Raw genomic sequence first — 12,632 nt, 5'->3', positions numbered from 1 at the left:
TAGGTCTCATTAACACTTCCAGAGAAATTCGTGACCTCCTGCCTCCACATAAGAATTGCCTAATACCTTTATTGAAATCGTCGGTACAGTGTGCTGCGGCAGTCAAAAAAGCAAACAGAATGTTGGAAATTATTAGAAAGGGAATGGTGAATAAAACGGAAAATGTCATAATGCCTCTGTATCGCTCCATGGTGAGACCGCACCTTGAATACTGGGTACAATTCTAGTCGCCGCATCTCAAAAAAGATATAATTGCGATGGAGAAGGTACAGAGAAGGGCTACCAAAATGATAAGGGGGAATGGAACAACTCCCCTATGAGGAAAGACTAAAGGAGGTTAGAACTTTTCAGCTTGGAGAAGAGACGACTGAGGGGGGATATGATAGAGGTGTTTAAAATCATGAGAGGTCTAGAACGGGTAGATGCGAATCGGTTATTTACTCTTTCGGATAGTAGAAAGACTAGGGGGCACTCCATGAAGTTAGCATGGGGCACATTTAAAACTAATCGGAGAAAGTTCTTTTTTACTCAACGCACAATTAAACTCTGGAATTTGTTGCCAGAGGATCTGGTTAGTGCAGTTAGTATACCTGTGTTTAAAAAAGGATTGGATAAGTTCTTGGAGGAGAAGTCCATTACCTGCTATTAAGTTCACTTGAGAATAGCCACTGCCATTAGCAATGGTAACATGGAATAGACTTAGTTTTTGGGTACTTGCCAGGTTCTTATGGCCTGGATTGGCCACTGTTGGAAACAGGATGCTGGGCTTGATGGACCCTTGGTCTGACCCAGTATGGCATTTTCTTATGTTCTTATTGATGTCCTCAGTGTCCTGCTTGGCAAGCCAGATAGGCAACATAGAAAAGATGTAAAGGCATCTGGAAATTTCCATCATTTTAAGTACGTACAGTTTCCCAGTTAGAGAAAGTGGTAAGTTATGCCAGAGTTGCAATCTAAGAACTTTTTCTTTAATGGTGTGATATTAAGTTCATAAAGCTGAGTGGGGTTTGCCGGGATATGGATGCCTAAGTATTTCAAATCTTGCTTGACTCATTTCAAGGTAAAGGAGCCTGACCATTGTGAGCGTAATGTCCCTAATACATCCAATGCTTTGGATTTTTCACAGTTAATCTTTAGGCCAGCAAATCTTCCAAAAGCTTTCTGTAGCCGTATTTTGCCCTCCCCTCACCTTCCCCTACCTAACTCACCCCCCCCCGGCCCTATCTAAACCCCCCCCTACCTTTATCCATGGATTTACGCCTCCCGGAGGGAGACGTAAATCCACGTGCGCCAGCGGGCTGCTGGCGTGCCGAGACCCGACCCGGGGGCGGTTCCGGAGGGCGCAGCCACGCCCCCGGGCCCGCCCCCAAAACACTGCGTCGTTCGGCCCCGCCCCCCACACGCCCCCTTCAGAAAACCCCGGGACCTACGCACGTCCAGGGGCTCTGCGCGCGCCGGGGGCCTATGCAAAATAGGTGCGCTGGCACGCAAGGCCCTGCTCGCGTAAATCCGGGCGGATTTACGCGAGCAGGGCTTTTAAAATCCGCCCATAAGTGTATAGTCAATTCGCGACAGCCATGTGAGCCCTAGAGACATGGGTATATTCTTTTATCCAATAACTGAAGGTGTTTAGTTAAATAATGAACTCTGGAACGCAAGGGTTGTTTATAGCCCGATGGGAGATAGGATTTGTCCAGCGTGGGATCTTGGACACTTAAAATCTCTTAGAACCAGTAGGGATCCCTGTGTTTGAGTAAGCAGGAGTATAAGGGATTTATAAAAGTCCAGGTTGGGAGCATTGGCAGTGTAGACATTGCAGATGGTAAGGGGTTTGCCATCCAATTGACCTTGTACAATGAGGTAACGACCATCCGGGTCTGGAATTTCTCTAATAAAAGTTCCAAATCAGTATCCTTATTGATCAGTATTGCAAACCCCCCCCCCCCCCCTTTCTTTCTTTTAGCGGGAGCATAAGAACAAGTCTGCATCCATTCCCTTCGAAGTTTGGCACTTTCAGTAACATTCAAATGCATTTCTTGGAGGCATACCAGTTAGCTTTAAAATGCTTAAGGACTTGGTAGATTTTTTTTTCATTTTACTGGTGAGCTTAGACCATCTATATTCCATGACAGGATTCTATGTTTACCTGGCATCATCCGGTCCCACAATAGTTTCAATAGCCATGATATTTTTGAAATTCGCAGAGGAGGCGCCCAGTCCAGCCCCCACCGCTGTACTATAGCAATGGTATAACGGGGCTTCGCAAGGGTGGCACAAAACCATAGAAGCAGCTGGTGTCTGTACTCCCCAGATACCTTGCATTCTGTAGATTACATTCCATACCTCAGATCCCCACAAGTAACCTCCCCACCCCTACCCCAACTATCATCTGAAAAACTAGTTGACTTCTCTGGTCAACTGTGGAGATCATGTTTTTGTGTGTCTGGGTGCCACATCCCAGAGCCTTATTTTATCGCCGCACATCAACAGTGAGTTAGCCTTCAAGTATCTGAGCCTTCAGAGAGTGTATTAATCCAGGCCTGAGCCAATTCTGGTGTTTCACATTGAGTCCATTTGCCCTCGCATAAAATTCAGAGTCTAGCCGGGAATGGCAGAGAAAAGCATATCTGTCTTTTTTATTAGTTCACTGCAGGCTGGGGAGAATGCCCTCCGTAGCATTGATACCTTAGCAGAATAGTCTGGCGCGAAGCGAACAGGCGACTCCCGGAGTAAGAGCTCTGCTTGTTTGGTTTTTTTTCGAGCTGCCTGCGATATTTGCTGCTTATGAAAGTAATTCAGTACCTTGAATATAAAACAGTCCACGGCTTGTTCGCCTTATCTTGACGCGGTCCCACGCGATGGGCCCTCTTGATTTCCAAAGCCCCTTTCAGTTCCAGTAGGCCCAGAGCGTCCGGGATCCACTCCCGAAGTAGGCCGCGTAGCTCGTGTTCCTCTACCATCTCGGGTACACCAATAAGGTGTGCATTCGAACGTTGGGACCTGTTCTCAAGCTCATCAATTTTTTCGTCGTGGTCTCTGTTTTCTCCAAAGCTACAATTTTACACGTGAGGCCATTAACGTCATCTTCTAGGACAGACGTTCGCCCCTCAACTTGGTCTAATCGGGGAGCGAATTCCGATATAGATGCTTGGAGCGAAGAAATTTGAGAAGAAATGCCCGCTAACTTGTCAATTGCCGCTATTACCGCTTCTTTGATTTCCAGGATTACAGGGTGTAGCGACTGCGTTTGTTCCTCATCAGTAGCTGTGCTGGGCGCCATCTTGGTCTCCATTGGCCGGGGTTTTTCTTTTTCTTTTTTTGCTGTCTTGGGAAGCATTGGAGCTGGGGATCTTTGCATGCAGGTGGTAATTGACATATGAAAAAAGTGATAAAGTAGTTGTAAGTGATCATAAGTCGGCGAAAGAGGTGGATTGTCTCGGATTAAGGGGATGTGGCACCCAGAGTTGGCTCAGACGCGTCCGTCCCGCTCACATCACGTGATCTCTCAGTAGTCTTTTTTTTAAACAGACTTTACGCTGTTCTCTGTAACAGAGGTCCCCCCCTGCAGAAGCCTTCACCAGCGAAACAAGGGCCTTGTTAGGGATTTTCCACCAGATCCAGGAAATAACAGTATATAAGTCTTATCTATATTGTGTGAATGCGAATGTATGTGTGAATGTAGATATTTCAATCAGGGTGTTCAAATGTATTTGGTTAGAGAGTGAGTGTTAAACAATGTTTTGCTCTTTTGTGATTAGTGGGGATCTCACATATAGGTCATACATTTGTGTTATGTCCATTTTATTATGCAAAATTAATGTATACAATTTACAGTGACTATATACAATGTGTTGATGTAATTGTTCACTGATGCTACGATGAACATTGTAAAATATGTATATTTGTACAGACCTTTAAATGTACATGCATAGAGATACACGAGTATAGGTTAGATTAGAAACTGCTCATTTATTTTAATGTTTGTAATTTACAAATAAAATAGTGTTTTAATGTGAACACTGATCACACTGGGCAACAAATTTTCACAAAAGTCATGTTACGGAAATGAAATTAGTCAATTCTTATAAATTTCCATGTGCTAAACACGAATGTGACTGTGAAAATGCAAAATTGGCTCTAGTTTTTTTCTAATATGCAATAATATAATTACATCTTGAACTGTATGCCAATAGTAGGAGACCTACGGTTAATACAGTTTGAAAAATGAAGTCATAGACTACGTCTTAGATTTCTTTGCTTGTCTCTTGTACACTTGTTCGGGAGCATCTCTGCAGAGTGTCCAGCAGTAGTCAGCCAGCATGAATATTTCAAATGCTCACCCTTTCTGACTGGGCTCATATAGTACACTGCTGACGTCAGCTTTAGTACACTGCTGACGTCAGCTTACTCAGCAGCAGCATGGCAGTAGAACTGCATTGCATCAGAAAATGATGTAATAAACTCTGGATGATGTGTGCATGATGGTATTATGCAATATTACATCATTCTAGGCTTATTTAGGATGTTGTTACAGTCCTACTGGATAAATTTACACGACTAAACATAGAAAGTGAACTATATTAAATATCTTCAAAATGAGAGCCAATAAAAACTTTTCATGGTCATATTCGTCAGCACATCAAGATACTACCGAGTGGGACCTTTTTAGGTCTGTAACACTTTCATTGTTGCCCAGTGACATTAGGGGCGGATTTTAAAAGGCCCGCGCGCGCCGGCGTGCCTATTTTGCATAGGCCGCCGGCGCGCATAAAGCCCCGGGACGCGCGTAAGTCCCGGGGCTTTCGAAAAGGGGAGGGAGGGGGCGTGTCCGGCGGCATTTCAGAGGCGTGCCGCAGCGTTTCGGGGGCAGGCCAGGGGGCGTGGTGCCGGCCCGGGGGCGTGGTCGAGGCCTCCGGACCAGCCCCTGGGACCGGAGGACGGAGCGGGGCTGCCAGCCGACGCGCGCAAAGTTACGCCTGCTGAAAGCAGGCGTAACTTTGCCGACAAAGGTAAGGGGGGGGAGTTTAGATAGGGCCGGGGGGGGTGGGTTAGGTAGGGGAAGGGAGGGGAAGGGCGAAGAAAAGTTCCCTACGAGGCCGCTCCAAAATCGGTGTGGCCTCGGCGGGAACAGGCAGGCCGCGCTGGGCTCGGCGCGCGCAGGTTGCACAAATGTGCACCCCCTTGCGCGCGCCAACCTCGGATTTTATAAGCTACACGTGTATCTTATAAAATCCAGCGCCTGGTGCGCGAACAAAAGTACGCGATCGCGCAAGTATTTAAAATCTTCCCCTTAGTGTTTTTGTTCTTTTGGATTTTTTTTGCTATACAGAGATAGATAGATATAAAAAAGGCTTGTTTCAGACAGTTGGTCACATTGTCAAGTTTCTCAGGTGGTGCCCAGAACAGCGAAAGGTGCATTATGCAAAGACAATATGCTCTGTCTGTAAAACACTGTAGCATATACACACACAAAGGCACAGGCGAGCACACACATACACAAACAAGTTATTAACCAAATGACCTGAAATAGAACTGGTAATGTTCACTAATATGCTATATGTCAAGCTCCAACACACAGGGACAGGTATGCATAGGTACACAATAGCTTGCACATGCACACAGGCTCACACACATTCACATGCAGACCCAGGCAGATACACACAGGCTCCCGCAAACCTACATACATGTACAGTTAAGCACACACATACAGGCCGATACAATACAGTGCGTTCAGCTGAGCGCACTGTTTAACCCGCATTTGGACACACATTTTGGACGCACGTCCACAACCCCCTTATACCATAAGGGGTTTAGCGTGTCCATAACTCACGTCCAACCCTCCCCCCGAAACTCATAGCGCTCATCACATGCAAATGCATGTTGATGAGGCTAAAAAAAATAAACATGCTCCGAAATCCGCACATTTTAACGCTCAGAAATTAACGCCAGCCCAGAGCAGACAATTTCTGAGCAGCCCAAAAAGGGGTACAGAAAAGCAGAAAATACTGCTTTTCTGTACATCCTCCGACTTAATATCGTGGCAATATTAAGTCGGAGGAACCAAAAGATTAAAAAAAAGTAAAAAATAAAAATAAAAAAAAAGTGTGCCAGTAGTCACGTTAGGAATATGGACGCTCCCGTTTCCTAACCCAATGACAGCCACCTTTCCTGGTATCCGCTGCCAATTAGGCACTAGGGGCACACAATTGTCCCTAGCACTTCCTTTTTTGGCACGACCACTCATTTAAATATTGTATCACGCGACCAGGAGTGAGCGCCCGTTTTCCGTGTGTCTTTATTGTATTGGCCTGATTGACAGGCAGAAGCATCCACACGGGCACAGGTGCACACAGGCTGTTGTATACCAGACTACCGGAGTAACGCCAGGCCTTTTCATTAGAGTGCGCATCATAGGATTTTATTTTGTTGTTGCATGTATATTTATGTACCATGTTTTGTAGATTCCTTTATTCATTTGCTCTCACACTATGGGTCACCTGCCCTCAATGTCAATGACCTTGTATCTGTTGGGCTTCTTTATACCTAATCATGAGACCATTAAGGTTCATTACCTTGGTGCACTCCATATATCCAACTTTGAGAGAATCTTTTCAATAAGACAAACAATACATCATAATATGGTGTTGAACCAGCTTGGCCCCCTGAACTAGGATTCCCAAATGCAATAATCCACCCTTGATCCAGAAGTCCAGAGTCCAGGACCCCCACACCAGAAACTCCAGGTACAGAATCACAGTGGTGCACAGCACCATACACTAATACCACCGCCAGAAATGTAAGTTAAGGGCAATCAACCCCTGACCCAGAAGATAAATATCAAAAGAAAACAGGAGTTAAACCATACATTGAAGAGTAATGGCTAATACCCACATTAACATGGAATTTATATGGAGATGTGCTATTTTGTCTTCAATTTTGTCTGTGCTAATATCATTAAATCAGGATTAAAAAGTTCCACACAAAAATGTGCAAACTTTCACTATTGAATAAGTTAATTTAGCTGACCTTGCAAATATATTGCAATATATTTTATAAACAAAAATTTGCAATACAATCAACATATTAAAAAAGATGTAAGCTTCAAGCATGGCAAATATTAATTAAAAGCCAAAAAAAAACTTTTTGAGAAAGGTAGTTCGGGACATCGCAACTGATGGAACAAGGAATTCTTTCCGAATCCTCCACCCGCAATGATTTCTAAGATCAGTGTGTTGGTACTGGACGCTGCTCAAGTGCAAACCTCCTAAACAAATTATTCAAACACAAATAACCTCAATGTTTCTTTAAGTTACACCTCTAGCATTCGCAAGTCTCGCTGCCAACTGCAAGGTTTTCATTCAAAAGAATCCTTCTAGAATGAGAATACAAGTACTTGTTGGGGGAAAAAAAACCACAACAATCTCTTCTCTAACCCGTCCTCAACTTAATTGCTGCTGACCCCTAACAGAACATATACCAACCATACGATACACAATCGCGCAAACTATGCACACCCCCTTCCACACCTCTCAGATCTGACAGTTTACGGCGAAGACTTCTGGCTTTTTCTACTTATTTAATGACTCAGATCCAATTCATAATTTTTTCATACAGTGGTAATGGGGCGCTGCAAATAGAAGAGTTGCATGTACGCTCGTTTGACTGTGAAGCAAACACTGCGCATAGAGCAAAGAAGTTCATTTTTATACAGATTTTTGTTCGCCTCTGCATGAATAGCTGAACTTTGCGGCAGAATAACGGGGATAGAAAGAAAAGAAAATGCACCACTACGATTTCATTTCCCTCTTAAACATCAGCATCCCCAATAACCATCAGTGAGAATCACGACGCGTGGTACAATCAGTCCCGGTTACTACGAAAGAAGTAACTACAGTGGAGCTCACCCTGCGTGTTCGGCGGCTCCTTGAGCCCAGGGCCAGGGGGCAGCATCAGGTACCTCTCGGGTGACGGCAGGCAACGCTGGCAAAAGGAATGCAGGCAAGGAAGCAGGCGCGGGCTGCGACTCTGGATGTTTTGCTTGCATACGGCGCAGGTGTCCAGCAAGTTCAAGGGCGCCGATTCCCCGCTCCTCTCCTCCGGGCCCTGCCGGCTCTCCGCCTCATTCTCCGCGTTCAGGGACACAGGCTGAGAGGGAGGAAGGGGAGGGGGAAACGGCGGCGCAGCACCCGCCAGCTCCGGCGGCGCTTTCTCAGCCGCAGTGTCTTCCATGATATTTTTTCTCCCTTCTCCTGCAACCTCGTCCCCCATGTCACGTTGCTGATATCCCCTCAGCCCCTGCTCCCCAACACCGGCGGGCTCGCTGCCCCGACTACCCCTTTTCCTCACACTCCGCTGGGCTGCTGCTTAGGCCCTGGCAACCCGGGAAACATCGGAGCCTCCGTCGCAGCAGTGACGAACAACAAACCCCGCCGGGCCAGCGGCCGCCCCTCCTCCTTCTCTGTCTAGGGTGTGGTTTAATCCGACCCGCCAGCGTCCATTCGCCTCCGAAAGCTGAATCTTCCCCTCACAACTTCTTTCCCGAGTGCTTCAAGCCAACATCCCCCTCTGCCTTCATGCTTTTTCTGATTTTCTTTACGGTTAGAAAGGGGGCCGACCGCGGCGCGCGTGCCTGCTGCAGAGCGCGAGCGCCGAGATGGGCGGGACTGGACCCTGCTCGGTGGTTGCTTGGTTGTGTCGTCATGTTCACATTCTGCAAACATTTTTGTAGTATAACAATGTGGTAACGTTGTAACGTTAAGTTGTTCTGAATTCAAAAAGACATTGGCTCCTTTTTATTTATTATTGCAGTGTTATTTAAATTGTGTTGGTCTTTGTAGGAAGTTTTTTTTGTTTGTTTTTCTCATTAGCGAAGCTGTGATAACTTGCTCCTTTTTCAAGCTGTATATCGTTTTATAAAATCTAGTAAGGATGTTCAAATAATTCAGAGTTTATATAAATGCCATAAGAACATAAGAAATTGTCATACGGGTTAGACCGAGTGTCCATCAAGCTCAGCATCCTGTTTCCAATAATGGCCAATACAGGTTACAAGTGCCTGGCAAATAACAAAACATTAAATTCATCCCATGCTACTAATGCCAGTAATATCACTGGCTATTCCCTAAGTCAACTTGATGAATAGCAGTTTATGGACTTCTCCTTCAGGTGCTTATCCAAACTTTTTTTTAAACTCAGCTACGCTAACTTCCCTAACCACATCCTCCGGTATTGAAGTCCAGAACTTAATTGTGCGTTGGGTGGAAAAGGAATGTTTTAAATGTGCTACTTGCTAACTTCATTAAGTGCACCCAGTCCTTCTATTATCTGGAAGAGTAAATAATTGATTCATATTTACCTGTTCTAGTCCTCTCATGATTTTATAGACCTCTATCATATCACCCATCAACCGTCTCTTCCCTATGCTGAACAGCCCTCATCTCCTTAGCCTTTCCTCATGGGGGATCCATTCCATCCCCTTTATCATTTTGGTTGCTTTTCTCTGTATCTTTTCCAGTGAGTGCAACTATATCCTGTTTGAGATGTGGCGACCAGAATTGCACATGGTATGCTAGGTGCTGTCTCACGATGGAGGGATAAGGAGGCATTATGAAAATCTCCGTTTTATTCACCATGCCCTTCCTAATAATTCCTATTAACATTGTTTGCTTTTCTGAACGCCATAGCACACTAAGGCGACGATTTCAATTTATTATCCACTATGATGCCTAGATCTTTTTCTTGAGTGGTTGCTCCTAATATGGAACCTAACATCATTACAGCATGGTTTATTTTTCCCTATAGGCATCATCTTGCACTTGTCCACATTAAATTTCATCTGCTATTTGTACGCCTAATCTTCCAGTCTAGCAAGGTCCTCCTGCAATTTATTACAATCCGCACGTGATTTGACTACTTTGTGTCACCTGCAAATTTGATCACCTCACTTGTCATATCCCTTAGATCATTTATATTGAAAAGCACCGGTCCAAGTACAGATCCCTGAGGTACTCCACTGTATAAGAAGTCGTTCTGCACCTTATTAGGAAATTAGATAGTGAACACAAAAGGTTGGTGAAACAATGTAAATCTTTATTTCACAAACTTGCAAGTACGGGTGTCATACAGAAGTAGGCACGCCCACAAAGCTGAAGCATCTTACTATTGTACATTCGCTTATAATTTTACTCCTCCCCATCTCAGGATGCTCACCCTATCTGATGCCTTCATTTCAGTGTCATCTCTGCTTCAGGCACCTCTCATGCGTTTCAGACTTCCAAATATGGGGATATCACGCTTCTGTGTTCTGCTTCAATTTCTTCTCCTTACATTTTGCTTAAACAACATATTCTAATGTCGAGTTTCAACTTTTAATTTTAACCTAAAAATTGGATGTACTTTTCCTGCGTCCTTCATCTTATCTGCATATAACATTGCTTTTTGGAAAAATGCACACACATGCTGTTTCTAAATTGCGATTTTTCTTGTTAGTTTGTACTGCTATGAAAAATCTTTGTTAGGGTCAGGTGCAGGGAGGGATGTGGGAGGAGATACAGCTTTACACATTCCTTTCCTTGTCTGTAACTATATGTGCCAGGCTAAGCATAATATAGTGCTATGTGGTTATTGTTTCTCAGCAAGAAGCGGGGGGGGGGGGGGGGGGGGGGGGGGGGGGGGGCTGGCTGGGTTTTGCAGCTAGGCCTTCTAACAACTAGAAGTTTCTTTTCTTAACTTTATAAGTAATCAGAAATTATAATATAAGAGAATAAAGAAATACAATATAGAAATAGAATTGTATTACCCTCTGTAATAGCAACATTAGTGAGCAAGGGCTCACAATTCCTCCCTATCTTTTTATCAACTTGTTGCTATTACATTCACAATCTTTCATGCTTCTAAAGTCTCAAGCATTTGCTGAGTCTTTTGTATTTTTAATTCCTCAGTGTCATCTAACAATCGCATTGCATCAACATATGGAGGGGGTCCTAAGGGCATTTTCTTAGCAATTGCTGTTTCTATTAATCTTTGCACCAAACCTCGCATACAACGTCCTAGTGCCACTAAAACTCCTACAACTACTATGAGGGAGGTGAATACTGACAAAGCTAAATTCTTGCATTTTCCGAACCATGCTTTCAACCAATACGTGAGTGATGTGTCGACCCCAGAGTTTTCTGCCAGGGTAGTGAGGTCCTGTAAAGCCTTTGTAATCATGCCATCTGGGGCAGTGTTATTGGGTATATAAGTGCAACATTCTCCCCCTAGCTTTACATATACTCCACCCTTCTCAGCTAACATCATATCTAAGACCATCTTATTTTCCCAGGCCATTCTACTAGTGGCTTCTAATTGTTTTGCAATTCCCTTTACAGCATCCCGTGTGTAATTAATAAATATCTGCTGATTATAATATATGCAACATATATATTTATATGTAACCCTGCTACTATCTGATTCCGGGCTTTGAATTCATTGGGGACTCCTCTTGGTACTCCTATGGAGTCTAAATATATCCTATCGTCAAAGATTTCCCTAAAATATCCCTTTTTATTCTTTTGTGCTCTCTTTCTCCCCTTTAAATGCCAGGGTAAATGGAATTGCCAATTGTACTACCGCACAAGTGCCAGTCCAATTAGTGGGCAGTGTAGGTCTAATCACTCTTCCTCCACCACCATAAGCCTGCTCTGGCTACTCGCAGATTCGAGTAGTTTCCAACCTCCAGCAATCCTGTCACATTTCAGGTTGCGGTACAGGTGTCCAGTTCTCCTACTTGCTGGTCGAACCCTGACCCCCCGCCGTGAGAGGCAGGCAGTGTGGTTCCCAGAACTTGGGGAAAAAACTAGAGATACCTGTTGCCCCTTATGTGGCTTCAGGACTGGGAATTGGAGGGCCAGAGACTTACAGGTGACGTTGTTCCAAGCCATTTCATCTTGATATAGTGCTAGAATACACTTCAGTCCTTCCGGGTTGTCGTTCCAACCAAAAGGAAATGGCACTATCTGTGCTGTAGGTTTCCCAGAAGCACAATCATAACAGTTGCTCTTGTTCAGGGTTTTCACAGTGTATTTTATCCATTCCACCCAGGCATTTACCTCCCCATATCCTGTTTCTACCTCAGTGGTCTGGCTTAGGTCTTTTATGGTTTCTACTCTCACTACCTTGGGGTCATTTAATAGGGGTCTGAATGGTTGAATTCCGGGCATTACTGTGGAACTAGTATTAAGGTCTGGGGTTTCTTCAATCAATATCTGGAAGCAGCAGGCTAATGGGTCCTTCCCATTTACTGATATACCCATCCCAAACTTCTTGGTGTATAATTCCCCTCTTTTTGTCTTTGCCCTGGTGACTGTCAAATAAATTTGATTACATTTTTTGTCAAAACATTGTGGATTGATTGTGCCTTTAACTATGGAAATTAACTGTCTCAATTCTCTGTTTCTGTGTCCAGCAGATGCTACCCATCCCTTTGCTTCTGTCGTCTACTCCACTTACTCCCAGGTGGGGCAATATGTATTATAGTACATATACTTGTCACTCCCTGCATATGACTGCATTTCCACAGTCTATCAATTGGCATACATCGAAAACAGCTGTTTGGCGCTGGTCTTTTGCACTCAAATTTATTGTAAACTTTA

General features: G+C 44.3%; 1 protein-coding gene across 1 annotated transcript in view; it reads right to left on the bottom strand.

The window, feature by feature from the left end:
- The window catches only part of TRIM24 (tripartite motif containing 24), a 622,654-nt gene extending 613,980 nt beyond the window's left edge, over window positions 1–8,674 (bottom strand). Inside the window, 1 exon segment of the mRNA XM_029599765.1 lies at window positions 7,905–8,674. Within this exon segment, the coding sequence (XP_029455625.1) occupies window positions 7,905–8,268 (364 nt within the window). The 5' untranslated portion in view covers window positions 8,269–8,674.
- Window positions 8,675–12,632: the final 3,958 nt, after the last annotated feature.

This window comes from Rhinatrema bivittatum, chromosome 4 (assembly GCF_901001135.1).
Source record: "Rhinatrema bivittatum chromosome 4, aRhiBiv1.1, whole genome shotgun sequence".
NCBI lineage: Eukaryota > Metazoa > Chordata > Amphibia > Gymnophiona > Rhinatrematidae > Rhinatrema > Rhinatrema bivittatum.
This window is presented reverse-complemented; position numbering and strand designations above follow the sequence as displayed.